Here is a 27,296-nt window from a genome sequence, read left to right on the forward strand (position 1 = left end):
GTTTTCTTTTCTACTCAGACCCTTGTCAAAATATCCTATCACCATTATCCAACCTTAATTCCCTCAATTTATTTCCTACCTTATATATTTTTAAGAACTGGACAATGAATACAAATTAGGGAAAATAAAGATGAAAATGATGTTCTTGTTGGTCAACCTCCAGGACACAGAGTGGATGCTGAACGATGACAATGGGTCTGGACAAGCACCCAGAGGACAGCCATGCACCATGCTCTCTTTGAAGGGCTGTGTTACATGATTATCAGGTGAGTGAGCAGGAATTTTACTTTGGAGACCTTTATGACAGTAATTTTAATAGTTATATGCACTTTGTAGAAATGACTGGTTTTGATGATTATCAGATGAAATGAATATGCCAGTTACAACTGGGGATGAATACCTTTGCTACATGGAATTTCATGCCCCATGGTACACTGACAACAGAAAAACTTGGATATGAAATTAATACTCTTAAGTGTAATGCAATTAATACAAATAAATCCTAAATTACAGCTTTATTTTGCCCTTTTATTTTATTTGAGAGGGAAAGCTGGCATTCATTTATGTTGTTAGCTTTCCCAGCATCTGTTTCTCTTATTCATCTTCTTCCTTTCCCAAGCAAGTTTTAAAAACTATTTCTTTAGTTCTGTACTTAACATAAATATACCTCTTCTTATGGAGCTAGAGTGTATTATGCTAAGCAAAGTAAGTCAGAGAATGACAAATACCATATGATTTCACTCCTATGTTGAATTTAAGACACAAAATAGATGAACATATGGAAAAGAGGAAAAAGGAGAAAGAGAGAGGAGGCAAACCATAAGAGACTCTTAACAATAGAGAAGAAACTGAAGGTTGATGGAGGGAGGTGGGTGGAGATGGTCTAAATGGGTGATGAGCATTAAAGAGGGTACTTGTTGTGATGAGCACTGGGTGTTATATGTAAGTGATCACTAAATACTACTACTGAAACCAATATTACACTAAATGTTAACTAATTAGAATTTAAATAAAAACTTGAAAGAACAACAACAAGAAACCCACAAAAAACAAAAAGCCGGAAAGAAGTGCCATTAAAGTTGTGAAACTATAAGGCCTTTTCTTCCTTCCACAACTTCCCTCTTGACTTGTTATGGTGTTTATTGGCTATTTAATGTCATTCTCAGTAATAATAATAATAATAAAAATATGAATTATTAACATAAAGAAGTATGTAAGTTCTAAGACAAGAAAAGTAATTGCAGCCTCAAAATGTGGGTTTGCTCTATAACTGAAAAGCTGAATGTTGCCTAAGGATCATTTAAAAATGTTTTTCATGAGTTTACTCCCCTTTTGTCCATTGATTCTTATTCTCTATGTTCTGCAGGAGACTGTCTTTCTCATCCTAGCTTCACCACTCTGGGGAACCCCCTCTACCCCTCATACCGTAGCACATAATATCTTTCAGTTCTTCAGATAGCTTGTCCATTCAGCACTCTTACTGTGCAGATGATCTTACTGTTAGACTCAGTGTGACTGTCTGTCTTCAAGAGAGAACAAGAGTTTTTTCTTAAATCATATATTGAGATTACTACTCTTCCCTATATTTTGTAGTTTTTCTTCTCTTTCTTTTTCATCATACACTAAATCTTAGTAAATACTGTCTCACTGAAGTTTGATATTCTATATCTCAAAGAAAGCCTATCTGGAGAGAATCTGAGCCCAATGCAAGATTCCATAACCTATGCCTTTAGATCTGACATAGTCCACTTCCCCTGATTCCATTCAGCCAGTTCCTGAACTTGACTTGGAATTCCTTTCCTTGACCATTCTTCAGTTATCACCCCAGACTGCTGCTAGGAGGCCATTATATTCTGTCATCTATCTCTCTTCAATTTATAGTATAGTCTTCCTGTGTATCCCTGTATTATTTGCCTAGTTACCTTTTAAGTCAAATAAAGAGCCAAGTCCCATTTCACTTATGTTCAGAACTTTGCATTTTGTTGCAGATACTTGTATAGACTTCTAGCCAATGAGACTCTCCAGGGGAAATTACAATCTTCCAACAGAAATTCTTCTTCTTAATTGTGGCATCAGTTTCATAGCTTTGTGTAGGTTTAACCACTGAAGGGAAAAGGATAGAGGTATTTTGAACCAGTGATCCCATTTTTACAAGAGAATTTATTTTAGAATTTCCTGAAAAGCAAAGTTACTTAAATAAAGTTAAGAATTGAAGACTAGAAAAAGAAAAAAAAAGTGTATAAAGGCAACATAAATGAAAAGAAATAAATTATGTAGTTTAGACAGAGATTCTATTAGTGAAGAAAATTTTCTTCCTCTTCAATAAGCAATTGTACATTTTATTATAGTTAACTTTTCCTCAATTTATGAGGTGCTTTTGAGGAAATTGATGGTAGAATAATTATATATCAGAGCTGGGAGGGAACTTTGTAATCACTTATTCCCTACACCTTATTTAGTAAATAAAAATCTAGATCCACATAATTAAGTAAATTTCTCAAGTGTTTGATTCAGGACCACCCTAAAGCGATGTGGAATGGGTGACATGGTGTATGTGTAAGCTCCTGGCCAGGCACAGCATGAGCACAGAGATGGCGTGTGCTAAATCTGAATCAGTCATGTAAATCCAAGATTGCAATCCTGAGAATTTTCCATATAAAAACCCATTAAGGAAGGAACAAGTCAAGAGGCCCCTGGGTGGCTCAGTTGGTTAAGCATCCAACTCTTAGTTTAAGCTCAGGTCATGATCTCAGGGTTTGTGGGTTTGAGCCCCATGTTTGGGCTCTGTGCTGACAGTGCAGGGTCTGCTTGGGATTCTCTCTCTCTCTCTGTCCCTCCCCCACTCACTCTCTCTCAAAATAAATAAACAAATTGGGGCGCCTGGGTGGCGCAGTCGGTTAAGCGTCCGACTTCAGCCTGGTCACGATCTTGCGGTCCGTGAGTTCGAGCCCCGCGTCGGCTCTGGGCTGATGGCTCAGAGCCTGGAGCCTGTTTCCGATTCTGTGTCTCCCTCTCTCTCTGCCCCTCCCCCGTTCATGCTCTGTCTCTCTCTGTCCCAAAAATAAATAAACGTTTGAAAAAAAATTTTTTTTAAATAAAATAAATAAATAAATAAATAAATAAATAAATAAACAAACAAATTTAAACAAAAGGAAAGAAGCAACCCAAGACTTGTTTTATTAAGTATTTGGATATGAGCATTTCTGCTCTTGCTCATGTGTATACAATACATATTACTTAATATAAAAATAATTGATTTATGTAAATATTTCCTTCTTTCATTATGGGCACTTTAAGAAAAAATAAAATTTTCAATCTTGACTAATTGTATGTTTTCAAAAATTATGTATACTTATGATAAAGTACTGAAGGACCTCAAAAACATGCTAAGTAAAAGAAGCAAGACACAAAAGGCCACACGTATGATTTTATTATATGAAATGTTTGGTAAACATAAATATATAGAGACAGAAAGTACATTACTACAAAGTGGTCATCTTGAGCTGAGAGTGCATGTAAGCAGGTATGAATTTTCTTTCTGTGGTGATGAAATGATCTAAAATAAGATTGTGGTGATGGTTGCATAGCTATGTGAAAACAACAATAATTGTTGAAATGTGTATTTAAAACAAGTAAATATATTATATGAGTTATGGTCAATAAAACTCAAACTATTATACATTTTTTGCTTTTATTCTTAAGTAAAAGTATCTTTACTATATTAGATTAGTGATTCTCAATAGTTTTCTGGTTCTATCCAGCTGCTTGTATTCAAATATAGTTCACTATGGAGCAGTCGATGACATAACTGCCGATCTGATATGCCTTAATTTTGAAATTTCTTAATGTCCCCTATTTGAATTTATATTTTTGACTGCCTTATATATTTGGAAAGTCACTATTCTCTTTTTGTTAAGTGGTTTTCTTGATATTTTCCTACTATTTAGAATACTCCTATGAGTTTCCTAAATTATTCACATTTTCCTTCATTTGCTTGCGTATGAACATCTTAGAAGGACTTCTTTTTCCTAAGATCTCATTTGTATGAGATAAAGCTGATGGTCAGTTTTATTCAGAAATTTTTTACCTATTAGTTCTGGTCATTAATTCTCCTTTGGCAGCTCCTTCTCCAGCTCTCAGTAGAATGTGCTTATTACATGTCTGTCAGTACCTAAAATGATGAAAATAAAAATATCCCCTTTTCTATGAAAAAATTGAGTTTCCAGCAATTGCCTTGTTTTCAAAGATAGTATGAGTTATCTGGGTGCTCACAATTTACTTTTCTTAATTTCACTCAAAATTGGTAATCACTGAACACCTACTGCCAGGTTTTACTCTTTAGTATCATTTTGAGAGCATATATTTTATACATTTGTATGGAAACTCTTGGTCATAGGTTGTTGTGAAGTAGTAATACAATCTCTCAGTGAGAGAGCATTTGATGTCTCAGAAGCCACAGCCTTTTCCTTCCAGCCAACACAAAATTAAAATACCATCTTCAGTATATTAACCCTCTATTGAATTAGCTCTCTATGACATTTCCACTTACCTGCTCTAAAGGCACAATATGAAGAAAAATGTGTTCAAGGGGTTATTCAAAATTAAAAATCTGCTTTTCACGCTCTGTGATGCTCCATATTATGAATGTATATATTATCTTCTAGTTCTTTTATAAAAATGTGAATCACCTTGGAGGCAGATTTGTTGGAGCTCTGGGATTCCAAATTTCAAGTGGGAATTGTTAGGACACTGAGGCTGCTGCCCTAGCATGACCAGGAGAGATGTTTACACTTAATTTCCAGCCCTGCCACATGCTGTCGTTCTCTCTGAGCTTTGGCTTGATTACAATTGACATGAGAGTATTGGTTGATTAGCTGTGCTATAGGAATTGTAGACATCTTTGAATTAGTGGACACTTGCTTTCCCTCATACTACTCCAGTCTATCCTCCTACCCTCCTAACATCTTTGGGTAATTTTTCAGATGAATAATCTCTAGACTTTTCTGAGCATAACATCCCCAACATGAAAATAGATTTCTGTATGTTATAATTTACTATTGACAGCATATAATATGTACAATATTAATATATTCAGAAAGTAGAAATTTTAAAATAGTTATGCTAAAGTGGTGATGGGCATTAAGGAGGGTGGTTTATATGTGAGAGATGAATCACTGGGTTCTACTCCTGAAGCCAAGACTACACTGTATGTTAACTAACTTGAATTTAAATTAAAAAACGATTGGCATTATACATTGATAGTATAACTTTTTTTATGCTCACTAAAATTTCAATTACTTTTTGTATTTAGGTAATTTGCTATGAGATTTTCAACAACTATACGGCACAAAATAGTTTCATAACATTGTCCCTTTACTATAAAATATTGTAGTAAATTCTTGTTATACAAGGTATTTCTTTTACAAAATTAATAATAATAGATGATCTTGGTGTACTTTGCACCGCAGTCTTCAAAGATTGTTTCAATTACTTGCCAAAAAAGATGTCATTAATGACTTTCAAATTGACTGATATCCATGTCACTTATGTCATAGTCCATTTAATTACAGTCAAATTCACCACTTAACCCATGGCTTAATGTAGATTTCTGTCATAGACATCGCTTTTAGTATGGGATTCATACTAAAAGTCATGAGAGTTTTTTATATACAATTTTTAAAATCACTGATACTTTTGTGTAAAGCAAAACTCCTTTCTGTAGGACATAACTGATTCTATTACAGATCATTAGGTTTCCAAATCATTAAAAGTAGTTTCTATGCACTTTTTGATACTGTTTACTGATAAAGAATGCATTTTATTTATTGTCATACTGCTCATACTGGCAGAAATGAGTTTTTGGTTCTTTTGTTATTAGTAAGAAATATCCACAACACTTTTTATTGCCTTTAATGAGAAATTTAAAATAATTATTTATTATCCTGCAAGTAATAATACTGCAAAAATTATAGAGTTTTATTTTGTTTTATGTATTGATTTATATATCTATATATGTCTTTTGCTAATTGTGATCACTAGCTAATGTATCAAGGTACAGTATACATTGTTAAATTCATTGTTTATTATAATGGAAGTAAATCTGTATTACAAAATAATGTTTCTTAATAATTTATATGTTTCTAGCCAGTTTATTATCAGTTCTGATAGCTTGTTGTTCTCTTACTTTGTGATTTAGTTGGCAAAAGTTTATATTATGGGTAAAATTGTCAACTCTATTATTGTATCACCATTTATGTGATTTTTAAAATTAGAATTATCTTCAATGCAAGGCTAATTAGCATAAATCCATTTAAGCTCCTTATAAAGTTTTGGAGAAAAAATTAAGTTAAAATAAATAACATAAACTTTAAGTGTCCCTTTCTTCTATTTTGGCACACCTAAGCTATAATACATAGCAAGGTGTTCAAAGCAAATAACTGCTCTAAATCTCTTCTTTTGGTTAACTCACATGTTTTCAGATAACTTTAAATATTTTATGTAATGTAACCAGGTATTATACAGATTAATTTAGATTACCAAAAAAATCTTAATATTAAATACTGGTAAAGCTTAGTTATCTTTTCCAATTAAAAGAAACAGAAGTAGATGTTCACATTTTTTGCCCTATACTTGATCAATTGGTTACAGCCAGCTTAACATGTATTCACTCTCCTTTGGGACAATGGGTTTAAACAACTTTTAATGACTGCTTAATTAACTCTTCTCTTTTGGTTCAACAATGTATTCTGACCCAATTAATACTTCTCTAGGTCCTGTATTTTCTACGCTAATAATTCTTTACTCCTTGATTAAATACTCACCCAACGTTATTGGCCAGGGTAAAATTCTATGATTTTTGACATATTCTTTCCCTGTCCTCAAATGTTTGATATTCTCATTTCTATTACTTTACTGTATATTCCTTGTTGGCAGAGTTTGTATTTAGCATTCACTTCTACCCTTAATTTAATTTCTTACTTTTGGTTGATTTATTGAGTGAATTTGCTTTTTGTTCTCTTATATCCTTCAACTCTCTAGTGTTGAATATAGTGTCATTTGATTCCTTCTAAAGAAAATTCTGGGGACAAAATATAGGTATTCTAACTTCAAATTTGTTATTTAGAAGCATAAATATTTATAGTATAGATTATTGCTCTAAGAAATAAGGAAACTCTGTGTATGCAACTAGTTCTCAGGTGACTAAAATGAGGCCTTGAAATAGATATTGAATTCAGCAAGTCTCCAACTTTCCTGGGTCCATACTATATGTCAGAAACCTGTCTGTCCTCAAGGATCGCAGAATCTTATTATTCAATACTGATCCCAAATAATCCATTGCTAAGTGTGATGATATGCATGCAATAAATCACACATTGTTTTATGGAATTTGCAAATTTCTCCTAAAAGAGGTACCTATCCCCAAAGAGGCAACTATGCCTTTAATGATAGGTATTGACTGGCTGCACAAAGAAGCAAGAACAATCTAGCAGAGATAATCATATGTAGGGAGATATGGAAGCATAGACTATTCTGACATATTCTGACATGAACAGAAAATAGCAAGTATGTTTGAAGTATATGATAGCTTGGGTCATGAAGAGGGGAGAATTTTTGATGAGGACAGAAAGTTGGGTTAGCATAAGAACTTTTAAGGGCCTTAAAATCAATCAAAGTAGTTTTGAATATATTCTGTAGTTCACGAGGATCTACTAAAATGGTAAAATAGAGACTGAAGAGAAGTGAGTTTTCACAGAGTGATGATAGTAGCACTGTGAGGCCATTAGTGTGTTATTTTAATATTATAGGTATAAAATGATGAAAGTTTGACCTAAGGCCTTGGAGGGTGATGGAGAAGTATTGATTAAGTTGTCAGGTAGAATTATGAAACTTTGGTAACAGAGTGTACATGATTGATGACAGATTGAACAGGATAAGTAGTGTGTTCCATAACATTGTCTGTAGATTTTCTACATAAGAATCAAATGAGGTAGGGACTTTTGGACTGGCAAAATGTTGGACTCTCTCTCTAACAAAAGGAGAGAAGCTGGTAGACTCTCTCTGCAAGAAAACAAACACTTTGCTAGTGAAACTTACAGAGAACAATAAATAATGTGGAGTCTCCAGAAATTGTCCTAGGGCATAGAGAAAATAGAGAAATGATCATTTAAGAAAATCTACTAAATTTTAAGAACAGTGAGTCTAGCATTTAAGCCACACCGTATCCCATGTCTCCTTTCCCTGCCGCCCCCCCCAGCTCCATATTCTAGAAACCCTTTTCTACTCTACTGTGGATACTCTGCTCTAGGAACGTATGGTCAGGAAGATAGGAATTCTTCCTTTCTGCACAGCTTCCAGTCTAGGGTTGTGGTCTCAGGTTTTACCTTGGAAGGGTATGGACTTAAATGTTGAAGAAATTCTATTCTAGATGAGCACCAAGGAAATGAAGAGGCTATCTTTCCCCATTCCACACCTACTTACAGGGCAGAGGTTCCACTTACATAAGGTATTCAAAGCAGTCAAACTCAATGAAACAGAGAATGGTGGTTGCTAGAGTTTGGACAGGAAGTAAATGGGGAATTGCTGTTCAATGGGTATTTAGTTTCAGTTGTGTAAGATTAATTATTTCAGGAGATCTTCTGTGTAACAGTATACCTCTGGGTAACAATACTACATCATGCACTTAAAAATGTGTCACGAGGGTGCTTCTCATGTCAAGTGTTCTTATCATAGTAATTACTACTACTACTACTACTACTAGTACTAATAACCAACAACAACCACAACTCTACTCCAGACAGGGCAGGCTAAGAACACTAGGGATCCCCCTCAGCATCCCTATCCTCCAACTTAGTTCGAGTGGAAGTTCATGGCAGAAGGGGCAAGTTGAGATGAACAGGACCTTTGCTCCCCTAGTGCCCACTCATACAGCAGGGATGTCACTGGGAGAAATAGGCTGCCACCTCTGACCTCAACTCCTATGCAGTGGTACTCAGATTCTGCACAGAAGGACAGGCATACTATAAATATGAAGAGCTCCATAACTCTACCTGAGGAGGCATGGCTTTATGTGGAATGGAGCTTGGAGAGTTCCATTTAAAATTCAATGTCAGAAACAATGGAGCTCTTGGTGAAGAGCAATTAAGAAGGCCCTCATAGCATCACTATACAGATATCAACAAATCACATTGTATGGCACACAGAAGTTTAAAGGATAGAAGCAAAGTGAGAGACACAAGAGAAACTCTACTGGGATCACAACCAACCCATGGGGATAAAGGAGGCTGTGTACATGCAATGGCTGCATCCACTTAGGAGAACTCAGACAAAGGTATGGAGCAGAAATGAAAACATTCTGTAAGCCACACACAGATCTATTAACAAAGGGTGGAAGCTTCAGTGAAACAAGAAGGTTGAGCACAACCTCTAACCCAATATTGTCTGAAAAATAAGCAACACCATACCAAGGGCAACTCCTAGGAAGCCAAGCTTTTAAAAAAGTCACACAAATTCCTGTTAATCTGGAAGATGGTGTGAGTGCCCAAGTCTGTGCACCTCTCAGGAAACACTGGAGAGGGAGCATTCAGCTATTAGTCCCTGACTAAATGTGGGGCAAAATATAATCTCTTTGAACTGTGAGAGCAGCCTCTAAGCCACACTCATGACTACTAGCAAAGGATAACATTCTACCTGGCCTAGGAGACTTAGGCAAAACCAGACCAATAAGTAGCTTATGATGTCCCAAAGGTAACCAAGCTGCAAGGTTAAAAACAAGGACAAAACCTGAGCAGGATCATCAGAGGCAACACACTGCAGGGGCAATAAACTTCAGGGTTCCTTCAGCCAAGGAACTAGACACCCAACCAATCGAACAATTTCAAGAACATCAACATTGGAGACGAGAGGGATCAGCAACCAGAGTTGCTAAGATACATTATTAAAAAATGTCCAATTTTAAGCAAAACTGATGAGACATGTGAAGAAAAACACAATCATGCCCCATATATGAAATAAAAGATCAATAGAAAAATGCTTTTGCAGGGACCCAGATGTTGCATCTCTCAGAAAAAAAAATTTAAAGTAGCTATTATAAATACATTCTGAGAACTAAAGGAAAGCATGTCTAAAGAAGTAGCGGAAGGTATGACAATATCTCATCAAGTAGAGGGTATCAAAAAAGATATAGAATTTTTTTTTAATGGGGATTCTGGAGTTGCAGAGTACAATAAGTCAAATGCAGAAATCACTAGAGAGATGACCCATAGATAGGAGCAGTCAAAGAAAGAAGCAGTGAAGTTGAAGATATATCTATAGCAATTATGCAATCTCAAGAACAGATAGTAAAAAAGAAAATGTGGAAAAGTCAACAGAACCTCAGAAGAATGTGTGACACCATTAAGTGCACCAAATTATATGTAATAGGATGTAAATATTTGCTTCTAGATTGAATCATTAAGCTGAACGTGATCTTATTACTTCACATAGGGAGTGCAGGAAAAATAGCAGCTTTGGGAAGGTAGGTAATTAATTTGGTGTTTACATTTTAGGCTTGAGATGTTTTTGAGATACCCAGGGAACAGCTCAGCAGAAAGTTGAAAATGAAAATTTCACAGCTCAGAAATGAGGAGCAGAAAGGAGAAAATGATATTACTGTGGGTAAGTGTAAACAACAACTACCACCTTGAAAGCTGGATGAGCAAAAGAGGAAGAGACATTACCCAGAATCCCTAAACGCTGCTGGGAGGGTGCTGCCATTACTGATGTTGGAACCTCTATCCCATTACTGAGTAAGAATATGCACTTGCACTTGGTGAAGCTTTAGGGGTCTTGGACCCTTCAACCTTACTGATGCTGCTGAGCCCCACAAAGTATTCCTGGAGTCCATGGTTGCCTGATATTGCTGCTGCCAGAGCCCAAAGCAGAAGAATGTAAAGCTTCTGCCTTTTTCTTGCCTTCCAACATCATGTTAGTGTCTTCCACTGATAGAACCTGATAGAAATAAGTTTGCAAGGGAGTTCAGGAAAAGTAATTTTCAGGCTTGTGGCTATGTACTAAAGAGAGAGGACTATAGAAAAGCTAATATGGGGCAGAGAGTCACCAGAGAAATATTCTGAATCATCTTCCCATTTTGTTGCTTAGACTCCATGCACACCACTCCACCTGTATTTAAATTTCCAATAGAAAATAATTGCTTCAGCTGAAAGATTCATTTGTCCTGCATACAAATTAAGACATTCTCCCCTTTTACTCCAAATGGCAAGCTAGAAGTTCTCATAGCTTCCTATATCCATCTCAGTGTTGTTTGGGATTTCCCCTAGTTTAGTCATAATCCCATAGGAATATTCCATAGCCTAGAGACTAAATGGTAAAGTTAATCACCAGCATCTTCTTGGTGAGGAAAAATAAAGGAAAAAAAGGAATTTGAAATTTCTTTATAAACACACAGTTACCCTAATACATAATTCAGGAGGAAAATATTCTTAATTTCTACAATCATCATTTTATTACTAATGGGTCATGAGACTCAGTCATCCACGGCTGTCTTCTTTTACTGCCAATTGCTTTCTTCTTTTCTCTTCATCTAATAAGTCTGATGATGATGATACTTAACTTGGTGGAGTGTATCAAATTTAAAGTTTTACTGGGTTATGTCATTCTCATTTATTTTACTTAAAATATACGCATTTACTTTAAATATAATAATGTGCAATATTATATTAGTTTCATGTGTACAATAAATTGATTCAGCAGTTTTATACAGTACTCAATGTTCATCAGGATAAGTGTAGTCACTGTCACCATAGAATGTTATCTTTGTGCACTGTTGATGGGAATGTAAATTGATGCAGTCAATGTGGAAAACATTTTCATTTACTTTTATTACTTGAAATGAAAATATTATGAGACACCACAGAGAATCACTTGAGTCTCATATGTTATCTTCCCTACCCTTTTGAGGAATATTAATCTTAGTGTTGATTAACATCTTGATTATTGGGATCACTGTTTTCAGATAACTTAATATGCTTTTCTATTAAATCAGAGGTATGAGGCACTGAAATGGCTGGTGACTTTTTATTTTCAGATCAATGGGAAATTTTTTTTTGCCCTTGTTGTAGTTATTTATTGAGAACATGTGAAGGAGGGGACAAGAAATACATTTATGAAAGTTATGAAAATTTAGATAAAAATCTATTATAAAAGCATAGATTTTGAAGTTAGAGTTTGGATCTGATTTTTGTTCTAGTACTTGGAATTTCTGTGGCAATCATTAAATTTTATAATGCTGAGTTTTCCACTGAGAATAATAATATGCCCTATTTTCATCATTGTGAAGTGAAGAGAAAATACATGCTAAGTGCCTCATCTGTGGTTAAAACTCAATAAATAGTTATTTTGAATCTCATTTAGTTTTCAAAAACCTGAAAATTACAACATACATGAATGGATTATATTGGAAAGGTTTGTGTTTGGATACATAATTCAGGATGTTTTATTGCATATATATGTTGTGTAGGGAAGGATTGCCAGTTCTCAAGATGTGGCTTATATTTCATACAAAATCGTATACCTCAGTGTCTTTGGATGATGGTGGTGGCAACAATGACCATGATGTCTTTCATGATTGTAATGTTTCAGTTAAAAGGTTGATCTGGGACTCACATGCTTCTTCTTTATTTTTCTTATTGCTTTTCTCATGTCTTTATTCCTGAATGTGTAGATGATTGGATTTAAAAGGGGAGTAAAAATGGTGTAAAACACAGAAAGGATCTTATCTATGGAGATCTTGCTGAATGGCCATATGTAGATAAAGATGCAAGGTCCAAAGAACAGCACCACCACTGTAATGTGGGCTGAGAGAGTGGACAAAGCCTTGGAAGACCTGGTGGAGGAGCGACGCTGGACAGTAATTAGAATGATGCTATAGGAGATGAACAGAAAGGTGAAACAGAACAAAGCGAGTAGTCCACTGAATGCAATGACCAATAGCTCCAGGATGTAAGTGTCAGTGCAGGCAAGTCTGATGACCCGAGGCAGATCACAAAAAAAACTATCCACAACATTGGGACCACAGAATGGTAAAGTCACTGTGAACACCATTTGGCTCATAGTGTGTACAAAACCAGTGGTCCAGGAAAAAAGTGCAAGTCCAATGCAAACATGATGGTTCATGATATTTTTGTAATGGAGAGGTTTGCAAATAGCAATGAATCTATCAATTGCCATGGCTACAAGCAACATCATCTCACTTCCACCTAAAAGGTGAAGGAAGAACATCTGGGCCATGCAGCCTTTATAGGAGATAGCCTTATATTCACTAATTAGGTTACAGATCATTTTAGGAGTAGCAAAGGAGGCCAGGGACATATCAATAAAGGAGAGGTTGGCCAGCAGGAAGTACATGGGAGAGTGTAATTGAGGGTCCAGTTTTACTACAAAGATAATCATGAGGTTACCTAACACAGTGACTACATAGATAATGGAAAAAAACAAAAATAAACAAAGCTGTAACTCATGAAAGTCTATGAGGCCCAGCAAAATAAACTCAGACACCATGGAATGATTTTGTGTCTCCATTTGTTTGGTTGTTGGCATATGGTACCTAAAAGCAAAAACAAAGGGAATTAAAGTCTATGAGTTAAAATTGAGAGATGTAATACATATTCACTTAACTTTGCTTCCCATCATCTACTGAAATGTGCAAAAAAAATCAAGTGTTGAACAACACTGAATCCAAATTTTTTAAAAAGAATAAATATAATTTCTTAGCAATGGTTACAAGGAGTTTCTGCCATAAACCAAGATGTTTGAAGAAAATTGAAGCCAGCAATACGTAACTCATATCTGCACTGATCTTAAGAAAAGTGAGTATCTGAGTTGGTGAGAGAATTTAGAGATTCTTTGCCTCCTTTTTAGAATATTTGGTATAGATTTGTTGGTCTCCATAGGAAAAGAAGAGGACGCTTCCATCTCAAAATCTATTTCCACAATGCATAATAGTAAGGGGCATATCAGTGAAGGAAAGTCCAGCTGTTTTCTAACTGAGAGACAGGACTAAAAACAATGAAATTAAGTAGATGGAATATAGATCATTGAGAATCTAAGAGTCAGTTCGCAAGCTGTTGCTGAAAGTCAGATGAGCAGCAGTAGTATAAACCCTAGGAGTTTTAGACATTTGAGTCTATGGTTGGCCACATGGAGATGGCTTCTCACCTTCTTTTTTCTGTAAGGTGGAAGAAAGGCTCAGATATGTGGGTCTTCTCCAAAGCACTCTGACTTTACCTCTGGGCCTATGAATTGAGTAGATTGGAAGGTACAGTGCTCAGATATGGCACAAATGGATGCTTGCTGCTGGCTTCGCACTGCCTCACTTAATTTATTTTCTCTGTCAAGTGGCTAAATGTCCTAACAGATTTAGTATAACACCCATATCATTTATATATGGAAGGTATAATTGTAGAGCTCTGATAAGCAAAAGGGGATCTGTAGGGAATACATCTATGTGGTTCTAGATGACATCCATGTAAACATGAATAATGCCAGCCATAATTTTTGAAGCAAGGTATTGAGGCAGATATATGATAGGTATCTACAAAAAGATAGTAGTAACAGAACAATTTTTTTGAGGCTTGAGAAAAATGTGACATCTGAAAAAAATGAAAAAAAGTGGGGAAAAAAAACCCACAAAAGAGTTTATATCTGACTGAGACCTCATTCATAGAAAAAGACACAATTAGTTTTAAATATTTTGATATTTTAAATATTTTGAAATGTTTTAAGAATTTGGATAGTATAAGAAAAACATAATTAAGATATTCATACTATTATTCAGAATTAACAAATATTTGTATTTTATAATTTTGTGTGTGGCTTAAAAAATGAAAAAATGATATCCTATCATAACAACATTTTGTGAATAAAAATTTTATTTTTACTGAGGAATTACTATTATTAAATGGTACAACCATCAGTTTGTTCTCAGTTTGTATTTATAGGTCTGATTCTACTTTTTGTTTCTTCATTTGTTTTGTTTTTAGATTCCACATATAAAAGAACATGCTGATGGTTGCCAGAGGGAAGGGAGTGGGAGGATGACCAAAATGGGTGAAAGGGAGTGGGAGGCACAGGATCCCAGTCATGTAGTGAATAAGTCAAGGGTAATAAAAGGTCAGCACAGGGAATATAGTCAATGGGATTGTAATAAGGTTGTATGGTGACAGATGGTAGCTACACTTGAGGTGAGCTTAGCATAACGTATAGATTTGTGGAATCACTATGTTGCACACCTGAAACTAAAGTAATATTGTGTGTCAACTACACTTAAGTTTTTAAAAATGGTGCAATTAATGTATATCTATATGTTTATTTACATGTGAAAGACTTTTTCTAGATTAAATAACTAGAAGTAGAATTACTAGGTCATTTTCAACTAATCTAATAATGTCAAATTCTCAACAGAGGGTTGTACAAATTTACACAGACACTTCCCTACAAATCTTGGTATTTTGTTAACTCTCATTCCAACTACTATTTTTTGTTGGAATTAAAAAATGGGTCAGTATTAGAAAACTCTAATTAACAATATGGAAGAGATAGGTAGACAACATAATTTTAGTTGACAACAAAATACCCATTAATAAAAAGATATATTAGGTTCATGAATTGTAAATATGCCGATTCTTAATTTAAAAAAATTTTAATATTTATTTATTTTGAGAGCGAGAGAGAGAGAGAGAGAGAGAGAGAGAGAGAGAGAGAGAGAGTGCAAGCAAGGGAGGGGCAGAGAGAGAGGCAGAAAGAATCCCAAGCAGGCTCCACACTGCCAGCACAGAGCAGACGTGGGGCTCGAACTCACAAACCATGAGATCATGACCTGAGCAGACATCAGAGTCAGATGCTTAACCAACTGAGCCACCCACGTGCCCCTATGCCAATTATCTTTAAATTCATGTGTATATTCAACATAGTCCCTATGTCAATCCAAGGTGAGTTTTGGAAATCCACAAGTTTATTCTGAAATGTATATTGAAATACAAAAGGCCAAGATGAGCCAAGGCAATTTAAAAAAAAAATTTTAATGTTTATTTACTTTTGAGACAGAGAGAGACAGAGTATGAATGGGGGAGGGTAAGAGAGAGAGGGAAACACAGATTCCGAAGCAGGCTCCAGGCTCTGAGCTGTCAGCACAGAGCCTGATGCGGGGCTTGAACTCACAGACGGTGAGATCATGATCTGAGCTGAAGTCAGACACTTAACTGACAGACACCCAGGTGCCCCAAGCCAAGGCAATTTTGAAGAACATAGCTAGATGATTTATACTATCATATGTCAGGAACTACTTTCAGCTATATAATAGAGTTTGATGTTGGCTCAAAAACCTAAAATTAAGCCAATGAAACTGAAAATAGTAGAAAAGCTCTACTTGATGATGACAGCAACAAACAATATAGTAAAAGACATTTCTGGAGAGGTAAACAGAATTATTCAATGGTAAGCCAGGAGGGTTGTACTGTAAGAAGTTAACTGGTGCTGATGGCCCTTCTTTAGAAAAAGAAGCTCTTCCTGATGTCAGAATTCCACACTATCAATAAATGCCAGCAGTTGGCTTTATAATATTCTCCTGAAAAGCTAACTTCAAAATTCGTATTGCTTACCTTCTGAGGTTTGACATTTTAATCTTTTCTCCTGAGTTTGTTCTCAGGTTTGCCTGAATAAAACACAGAGGAGGGAGCAGGTGAGATCACCTTCCTAGGCCCCATTACAAGGCTGTATGCAACAGTGACCCAGCCTCTGTCCACTTCTCCATTAAATGAAAGAAGGAGGAAACTTGTCAGATTTTTACTTATTAAGTTTTCCTATGAAATCTTGCATTTTTAACATGTGACTCTGCCATGTGAGATTGTGGTGTTTGCCTTCATGCACTACTTACTGTGCAATATTATAGAGTTACAGCATTTCAAAGAATGAGAACCCAACACAGGAAGAAAAAGCAAAATACAACAGAAAGGCTTGTTCAGACCTACATATAAACTCATATGTAACTGTAATATATAACAGAAATAGATTTTGGGATAAGTAAGGAAAATATTCAGCAAATGCTAATGAGGCAACGAATTTGCAATCTGGGATTGGAGATCAGATTCCCAGACTGATTTTTCATTTGAAAATAAATTTCAGAGATGTTAAAGATTTATTTCCCTAAAAATATAACTTCTATGAAATGAAAAGCAAACACAGGTAAATATTTTAACATCATGGAGCTGATAAAACATTTTAGATAGGATGCAAAAACTAGAATCAGAGCTGACTTTCCGAGAGTGAAAATAAAAAAAGTGAACACACAATAAGAGATGAGAATATATTTTCAACAAATGTGGCAAAGAGCTGTTAGCCCTGATTAATAAGAAAAGGTTAAAGAAAGAGTGGAAAAGTGGAGAAATCATCTGGATTGGCAATTCATAGAAGTAGAACTGTAAATATCCTTAAACACAAAAGTGTTCGACCTTATTGATAATTAAAGAAATGCAAGTAAAAGTAACAAAAGAATGGGAGTTTAAGAATTCCTTTATACCATTTCTTGTATTTTGGCATGATATTCTTTTGGAGAAATTTGGTACTAAATTTTTTATTTGAGTTTTGTCACATTTTTATTCTTTAAAAAATTTTTTAAAATATTTATTTATTTTTGAGACAATGCGAGACACAGAGTATAAGCAGGGGAGGGGCAGACAGAAGGAGACGCAGAATCTGAAGCAAGATCCAGGCTCTGAGCTGTCATGTCAGCCCAGAGCCCGATGTGGGGCTCAAACTCACGGACTATGAGATCATGATCTGAGCCAAAGTTGGACGCCCAACCAACTGAGCCACCCAGGCGCCCCAAGTTTTGCCACATTTTTAAAAAGAACCTTCACTTCTGTGATTTTTAGTGTTAAGTTTCTACAGAAAAATGGCTGAGTGTTCATTATCCTATTATCTTTAATAACCTAAAATTGGACAGCTCCTCCAAAACCCATCATTAATGGCATGACTTAAAATAGAAATCTAGGTGCTTCAGTCGGTTAAATGTCCAACTCTTGATTTAGACTTAGGTCACAATCACATGGTTTGTGAGTTCGAGCCCTACATCAGGCTCCTCACTGCAGGTGTGGAGTCTGCTTGAGATTCTCTGTCTCCTTCTGTCTCTGCCACTTCCCCTGCTTGCATGCTCTCTGTCTCAAAAATAAATAATAAACTTAAAAAAATGGAAATCTATATGTGGTCTTATGGAAAAATGTATTAGATATATTATTAAAATTTAAAATGTCATTATATTTTGAATAGATTATTGTAGCACGTTGTGGAACATTATGCACCTATATACAAATTTCATACAAATCTCAGAGAAACATGGATGCATTAAAATATCAAAAGTGCTTGCTTACTTCCAGTATATTAGCTTATAGACTTAATGCAGATTCTCATTTTTATAAGGCAAGTTCTATAAAATAAAATAAAGTTGAATTAGATTATAGCCCTGGATAAATGCTCCCTAAAATATAGTTGGTATTTAGCTAAGGACTTCAAATCAGAAAATCATTTATATTAATATAGCTCTAAAGGAACTTAAAAAATGTGTAAATAACTTGCTGCTTGTGATGGTGACAGGCTATGCTGCTTTATCATCTACTACCTAAAATATTCAGAGGTGCAGCAGCACTAAGGTTGATTTTGTGGATTCGGCAATCTATTACAGACAGCCATGGTTGCAAACACGTTCTAAATCACATATCCGCTTTTGACAAAGCAACTTTACCAAGAAAAGATGGGAAGATGTCTTCTGCAGTCTTTTCCCACCAGCCCTTCTAATGTGTCCTCTAAGAATTCCTAGGAAAATTCTTGAAAAGAAGAACAATGAGGGAGACACATCTATTGACATTTAAATATGTTATAAAGCTAAAGTAATGAAATGATACTTTACCTTCTTAAGAATAGATAGAATAAATAAAAGGATGTGAAAAACCTGAGACTTTAGTAAAAGAATCATATATTAAAAATATGCTGTTTAGGATAAGGTGGAATAACTTGGGAATAAGTAGGCTGGTGAGCTACATAAAAATGAATTCAATAAAATGTCTTAAATAAAAATAAATCCAAATATTTTAAATACTTAAATAATAGTTCAAGCAATAAAGGATATAGAGAAATGTAGAAGTGAATTATATGCTTTGTTGTATTTTATATTATTGGCTTGGGATCATGAACAATAGAAACCACAGAAGTTAGTTAAGTGAAATGAATAAGCTCTCTCATACTTAAAAAAACATAAGCAAAATTCTAAGATGCAAAAGCTGAACTGGAGAAAAACAGGCAAATGTTTCTATTTCATTAATATCAAATTCTTGTAAGTCAATACAGAAAATTTCAAGAACCCTATATAAAAATAAGCCAAGGTCAAATACGAAATGTTTAAGAAAATATATATATAATGGTTGAATATGTGAAAAAGGGAGTGTAATTTCAGTAAAATATAGCTTGAGGTCATACGCATCAAAGTGTTTCAGGGCTTTGCATTGGGTGCTATAATTATATACCTGATTATATTTTTCTATATTTCTCGATTGATCACAAATACTCTTATTAAACATGTTCTCCATTTGAAATTGCAAAATTTTTTAAATAAATAACTTTATTTAATAAAATGCATACGTAGAGATATCTTTAACATTTCTTATACATACCTTTTTATTGCTTTGGGAGTTGTGACTGAAAGTCACTGAGGCTCTGGAGGTTTTCACTTGCCCCCACTTCCTTCCATGTCCTTTTTTTATGTCCCCGTTTTAATGAAGGAGAACTCCCTTTTATTTTGAAACTGCAGAAGACCAAATGAGGAATATGTCAATTAATGACCCTGGGAAAACCTTGCATCTTATAAATGAATTCCCTCGGGAACTAAATGCCATCACTTGGCAAGCTAGATTATTCAGTATCTCTCTTTAGTGTGTAGATTTTCCCCATAAAAAAGAGACAGAAAGAACCATTACCAACTGAGTGATATAACCATGTTCCCATGAATAGACACAGATATACAAACTGTGTGTCTCTTTAAAATGTAATGTTTGATTTTTTTGAAAGTCCAAAGTAAGAAGAATTTAGAAACATAAGAGATAAAATTCATTGTATTATATTTCACTTTATTATGTAAAACTCTTCATAAAACTTTGATGGCCACATAAAGCTTTCTTTAATCCTATCATCTGAATAAAGGTGAAGAGTACCAATTTAATTAGAAATAGCTGATTCCTCAGAGTCACATCTCTCTGATACCTTTTTAATTTTTCTCTATAATTAGTTCCTCTTGGATTTGTGAGCTCTATTGGTACTTCATTGTGCCAGAATACTTCCTGGTTAAAATGAAAGCAATTTGCTATTGTTTACTTGATCTCTTCCTTGTTAAACAACAGCTGACTAATTTCTTCTTTCTCACATTGGACTGCCTGTGTTTATGAAGTCAACTAATGGCCTATGCAACCAACTATTTTGCCTAATCATGCTAATATTTCAGTAAACAGCTTGGTCAATAGTGTCCCAAAATACTTTATTGTTGTCATCTCTGAATTGATTACTTGATTCATTGATTACTTCATACATTTGTAGCTTAGACACTTAGGAAAATAACACTTATTAATGGGGCTTATGTATTATTTCCAATGCTGCTATAGTCATTCTTGTATATTTCTTATGGACATAACCACTCATTTCTCTTGGATACATACCTTGGAGTGGAATTACTGGGTAATAGAGTAGGCATGTCTTTTAGAAACTACCAGAGGACTCCAATGTGGTTGTACCTATTTACACTTCCACAGGCAATGTGAAGAGGTCTAGTTGTTCTACATCCTTACCAGACTATGGTATTGTCAAGACTTTTTAATTTTAGCAATTTTGTTAGGTAAATTATAATCCTCACTGTGGCTTAACTTATATTTCCCTGGTTGTTCATAATGTAGAACATTTTTTCATATGGTTATTAATTTTTTGAATATTTCCTGTTGTGAAGTATCAGTTTACCTCCTAGTGTCCAATGCTTATGAGTACTTGCCAGGAGAGAGAGGAAAACCAAGAAAACCTTTTAACGTTTTATTTATTATTGAGACAGAGAGAGACAGAGCATGAGCAGGGGAGGGGAGAGAGAGAGGGAGACACAGAATCTGAAGCAGGCTCCAAGCTCTGAGGTGTCAGCACAGAGCACAATGCAGGGCTCAAACTCACAAACCATGAGATCATGACCTAAGCTGAAGTCGGATGCTTAACTGACTGAGCCACCCAGGCGCCCCACCAAGAAAACCTTTTAACTACAGGGAACAAACTGGTGGTTACCAGAGTGGAGGTGGATGGGGGGGGGGATGGGTGAAATAGGCAATAGGGATTAAGGAGCACATTTGTTGTGATGGACACCAAATGTTATATATGGAAGTGTTGAATCACTTTACACCTGAAACTAATATTACACTGTTATTACCTAACTGGAATTTAAAGAAAAACTAAAAAAAGAAGAAAGAAAATTAAAAGGTTCATATACTAGAGAAGACATTTCAAATATGTATTTCTAACAAGTCTCTTATTTTCAAAATATATGAAAAACACAATAATGTAATATTCACAATGTATGGTATTGTTTTGGCACAATTGACATTTTAGGCTTGATAACTCTCTTTTGTGGGAGATTGCCTTAAGCATTGTATGATATGTAGCTACATTCATAGCCTCTATCCATTACATCCAGTAGTAGCCCTGACACCCAAAAAGGTCCCCCGATGTTACCAAATGTCCCTTGGTTGTGAACCACTGATATATCCCATTAGATCAATAATAAATGCAAATATAAGGATATAGATTTAGAGTTATTGTGTTATGTGCAGGTTTCATGCTTGTAGTGATGTCTCTGGTTCTTTTTGTTCTTTGCCATATAACATTCCACTCACAGAATTCCCCCTTAGGATCTCTTGTAAGGCTGGTTTTGTGGTGATGAACTTCTACAGTTTTTGTTTGTCTGGGAAAACTTTCCTCTCTCCTATTATAAATGACAGCCTTGCTGGTTAAAGGATTCTTGGCTGCATATTTTTCCTAATCACCACATTGAATATTTCCTGCCACTTCCTTCTGGCCTGACAAGTTTCAGTAGATAGGTCTGCTACTACCCTTATGTGTCTACCCTTGTAGGTTAAGAACTGTTTGTCCCTAGCTACTTTCAGAGTTCTCTCTTTATCTTCGTATTTTTCAAGTTTCACTATTATATGTCCTGCAGAAGATCGATTCCTATTAAATCTGAAGGGAGTTCTCTGTGCCTCCTGGATTTCAAAATCTATTTCCTTCCCCAAATTGGGAAAGTTCTCAGTTATGATTTGTTCAAGCACACCTTCTGCCCCTTTCTCTCTGTCTTCTTCTTCTGGAACTCCTATGATATGGGTATTATTACATTTCATTGAATCACTTAGTTCTCTAATTCTCCCCTCGTGTTCTAGAATTTTTTTATCCCTCTCAGCTTCCTTTTTTCCCCTAATTTTATCTTCTATTTCACTTATTCTCCCCTCTGCCTCTTCAAATCATTGTTGTCACTGCCTCTAGTTTATTTTGCACCTCATTTACAGCATTTTTAAATTCATCATGACTATTTTTTAGTTCCTTGATCTCTGCAGCAATATACTCTGTTGTCTTCTATGCTTTTTTCAAGCCCAGCTATTAATCTTATGACTATTATTCTAAATTTTTGTTCAGTTATATTGTTTATATCTGTCTTGATCAATTCTTTAGCTGTCATTTCTTCCTGGAATTTCTTTTGAGAAGAGTTCTTCCATTTCATCATTTTGGCTAGTTTTCTGTCCCTTATGTGTTTTAAAAACTTGTTATGTGTCCTGCACCTGTGAGCACTACTGTATTAAAGAGGGGTCATACATTGTCTAGGGCCTGGCCTTTCAGTAGGTGTTTGTTAGAGTGTGTTACTAGCTGTCTGTTGTTGTGAGTCTGGTTGCTTTATCTTCCTACTTGTAATGATGTTTCAGGCCCTACACCAGGTGTGCCTTGATTTGTTTGTTGAAGTAACCCTGGAAAAGAAAACAAAAAAACAAAGAAAAAACAAAAACAAAATCAAAACAAAACAAAAACCCAAAACACCAGCAACAACCAAACAACAGGGTGGAGGTGGTGTTGATGGAAGAGGACTTATCCCATACAAAGAGAGAAGTGACCCAGGTGAGGAAAAAGAAAAGAAAATTGACCAGGAAGAGAAACTATACAGCTTAATCCAGAGAGAGAGAGAGAGAGAGCGAGAGGAAAATACAGAAGGAGATACAGAACAGGTATAAAGAGAATAGATTAAATATGTCTGGTTAAACAAACCAACAACCAGAATAACCAGACCAGAGGAGTGAAGAAATAAGGAGGAAAGGAAAAAAATTATATATATATACACACACACATATATATGTATATATATATAAATATATGTATATATTTATAAATATATGTATATATATGTACATATATATACATATATATATATGTATGTATACATATATATAATAAGAATTGTCCAAGAGTTAAATCAGAAAATCCAAAACCGCTGGGCTCCCTGGAACCAACGGCAGCACTGTTCTCGAGGAGAGACTGTCTGTTTCATTGGCGTCAATCCTACTCCAGTAGATACACAGTTACCAGGCAAGGAGGGGTGTGTTTGGTGTAGGCTGGTCCCGCCTCCACTGTGGGCCCGCTGTTCCTTCCCTGAAGCCATCCATACCTTGTTGGTGATAGGGAGAAAAGTGACACCCCAGTCTCTCCTCCAAGGACCGGCTGTCCCAAACCATTCTGTTCAGGCTGTCCTCACAGTGCAGTGGGCCTGAACGAGGCAGTTTGTCCCTCTCCGCTGACTCCTGCGCCTCCCTGGGACTCAGTTGGGACTTAAACCCTGATGTCTTTAACGTTCCTACTCCCTTCGCCCGGTTTTGGGGAAGTGCCACTCCTTTGGCCGGTTATATAACTTCTTCCCACAGCACTCCAGGCAGAGGATTGCTTTCTCCCTCTGCAGACTGTGTCTCTGGACTAGTTACTGAGCCCTGGGCTGGCTCCCCTCCTCCCCAGGTGCGCAAACAGGGCAGCCGGCCCCACTCCAGAGAAAGCCCTGCAGTTCGAGATTGGATCTTTCTCCCTCTCGGTCTGTGGTTTTTCTCTTGTCCATATAAATACTTCCACAATCTCTCTTTCTCTTCCCTTTGGCTCTCTGCACAAGGGGATCCTTCCTATCCGTGTCTACACTGCCCGTTTTATCTCTCCCAGTTTGCATTCACACACCTATGGCCTGCCAGTTTGTCCCTGTGGGCCCCTGAAGATGTCTCTGTCACGTCATAGCCTGGATTCTTGGAATTCAAAGTCCTTTGGCCTCAACTCTGCTGTGTTTGAGGGACGAGAGAACTTCAGTTTCCTCTACTTTGCCATGTTGGATCTCCGTCCCTATATATAACCCTAAAATAGGCATTTTTTAAATAATCAGGGAATTTACAGGATGACATAAACATGAGAAAAAAAATAGAAATATTAAAAAAAATCAAATGGAAGTTTTAGGGCTACAAAATACAATATAGAAACCAAAAAAATCCATTCGAAGGACAAAGGAACATCAACAACAAAAATCCCTGGATAGAAAATAGATACAGTTTGGAGCACCTGGGTGGCTCAGTCAGTTAAACGTCCAACTCTTGATATCGGCTCAGGTCATGAATTTGCTGTTCCTGAGACTGAGCCCTACGTGGAGTTCTGAGCTGACAGCATTGAGATTGCTTGGGATTCTCTTGTCTCCCTCTCATTCTGTCCCTCCCCCCACTTTCAAGATAAATAAATAGTTTTTAAAAAGTTAAAAAGAAAAGGGGTACCTGGGTGGTTTAGTTGGTTAAGTGTCTGACTTCAGCCTGGGTCATGATCTCGCCATTTCTGAATTCGAGTTCCATGATGAGCTCTGTGCTGGAGCCTGGAGCTCAGCTCAGAGCCTGGAGCCTGCTTTGGATTCTGTGTCACCCTCTCTCTCTGCCCCTCCCCTGCTCACATTCTGTCTCTCTCACTGCCTCTCTCTCTCAAAAATAAGTAAACATTAAAGAAAAAAAAAATTTTAAGTTAAAAACAAAATAAAATAGAAACAATTTAAGCTAAAGCAGAAGCTAAAACATTTGTGGAAAAAATTAACAGAGCCTCAGTGACCTATGAAAAATGTCAAATGATTTAACACATGTGGTATTGGATTTAGGGATGACAGGAAAAAAATTTGAAGAAATAATGTTTAAAGAACTCGAATAAAAAGTATAAATTCACAGAACAAAATTAGGTTTGAATGCCTCAGGAAAAACAAAAAAGAAAATCACTTCAAGACATACAATAATTGCTGAAAATGAGCAATTTATAAAATATTAAAATCTGTCAGAGAAAAAAGATACATTTTATACAAAAGAACAAAAAATTGATAACTCTAGACTCTTTTCAGAAACTATGCAAAGTATCTTTAAAATATGAAAAGAAAAAACCCTCTCAAACTAGAATTCTATACCAAAATTAAGGGTGAAATAAAGACATTTTCAAGCAAATAACGATTACATATTTCATGGCCATCAGAAATATTAAATAAAGCTGTAATGACAATTTATTGCATTTATAATATGTACAAATAAAATGATGACATGATAATATAGTACAAAGGGGAGAAGCAGTAGAGAAGTTCAGTATGTTATATGTGAAATGGAATAAAATTATTTGAAGATACTAGAATGTGATAATTTAAAGTTGTATAATATAAACTCTAGAACCATGAAAGAGAGAAAGGGCTGGAAAGACAGAACAACCGAATGAAAGAAAGAAGAAGGAAGGAAGGAAGGAAGGAGGGAAGGAAGGAAGGAAGGAAGGAAAGAAGGAAAGAAAAACAAAGTAGTTAGCTAAAATAACCATGTATGTGTAGTGGCTAATAACTTGGACGGCCCAGGTTTAAACCATTTTATTCCCTCTTGGTCAAATTAAAACATGCTCCTTGCTTATTGATGTAGTTTGCAAAATGAAGGCCATGTTATTGTTTGTAAATCAACCACTTTAAGTCCTGAAGACAGTAAAACTGAGGAAGAGGAAATCTGTATGGTGGATGCTGTCAAGTACCCTTACTTAGCATTGCAGGAGGAATTAGGTTCATGGGCCAATGACACCTTTAGATGTTGATAGTCTCTTAAGCCAGGGGTCTTGCTATAGGGGCAAGTATACTGGCTCTAGGTAATTGGAAAATAAAACTACTCTCACTTCCAGCATTCAGTCATGTAAACATTTATGGGAACTTAGAGGAAGATTAAGACAAATCATACAGAAACCACCCAAAAAAGTCCTGGTGCTGAGGCAGGAGATTGGAATGTTGAGGTTTATGTCAAATGGTTTAGGGATTCCTGAACTAGCTACTGAGGATAATGAAATAAAATGACATGGAAATATCCAAACAGAGAAAAGGTGGGCATACTTCTCTCATACCCATGGAAGCCATTAGTGTGAACACTGGGCTTAACTCAGCATCCATAGGAAGAAACCACCTACTGATGATTTTAGGCAGATTTCTCTGAAGTCAAGGGTCTGCACAAAACCAGCAAATAAATCATACTGGACTCCTTCCAGAAGCCCCAGTGGTCTAAAAACAGGGATTCAGTAGAACTGACACCTACTCAGCTCTAGGATTTGGTTATCCTTTTGTTAGTGAGACTTCTTGCTCAACTATAGACCCCAACAGTTATATCGCACTTTATTAGAACATTGACAATGAATGAAACATTCCAGTCCCTTTATCAGAAAAGCCCTGATAGCAATGGAATGCCTAGAAGACATCCCCCCATATCCCCTTCCTTGCTCATGATCAGGGGCTAAACATATACTGACCTCATCTGTGATCACATGCTCCCTGCCTTCTCTCCTGCATGTAACCCCCTAAACCTGTCCTAAAAAATTCTAGGTGTCCACCTTGCAAGCAGAGAGCTCAGTTGTTAAGGCTTGAGCCTACCAGTTCACACAGATATAGGCACCTGGAACTAAAATTTTCCCTCTTTTCTAAACTCTTATCTCTTGAGTTATTGTTTTCTCTTGCAATGAGTTTATCCAAGTTTGTTTAGCAATAATGTTGGCAAACCCAGCCAGGACCTATTCTTTCAATCTGTCCAGCCACCTCAGGGTTCTCTGGGACAGAGCAGTTGGCTCCATCAGTTCATTATGGCTCACCCACTGATTTCCTGAGTTAATGGCTGTGATGCATGGTTTCT

At 35.9% G+C, this 27,296-nt stretch overlaps 1 protein-coding gene across 1 annotated transcript; it reads right to left on the minus strand.

The window, feature by feature from the left end:
- Positions 1 to 11,707: 11,707 nt before the first annotated feature.
- On the minus strand, positions 11,708 to 24,350 carry LOC128315981 (olfactory receptor 4K13-like). Its single transcript, XM_053224223.1, has 3 exons — positions 23,771 to 24,350; positions 19,716 to 19,846; positions 11,708 to 13,600 (listed from the first exon to the last, which is right to left on the minus strand). Exon 3 carries the CDS (start codon positions 13,591 to 13,593, stop codon positions 12,637 to 12,639), a length of 957 nt encoding a protein of 318 aa, XP_053080198.1. The 5' UTR covers positions 13,594 to 13,600; positions 19,716 to 19,846; positions 23,771 to 24,350; the 3' UTR covers positions 11,708 to 12,636.
- Between the last annotated feature and the right edge of the window lie 2,946 nt (positions 24,351 to 27,296).

Source organism: Acinonyx jubatus, chromosome B3 (genome assembly GCF_027475565.1).
Source record: "Acinonyx jubatus isolate Ajub_Pintada_27869175 chromosome B3, VMU_Ajub_asm_v1.0, whole genome shotgun sequence".
NCBI classification, from domain to species: Eukaryota; Metazoa; Chordata; class Mammalia; order Carnivora; family Felidae; genus Acinonyx; species Acinonyx jubatus.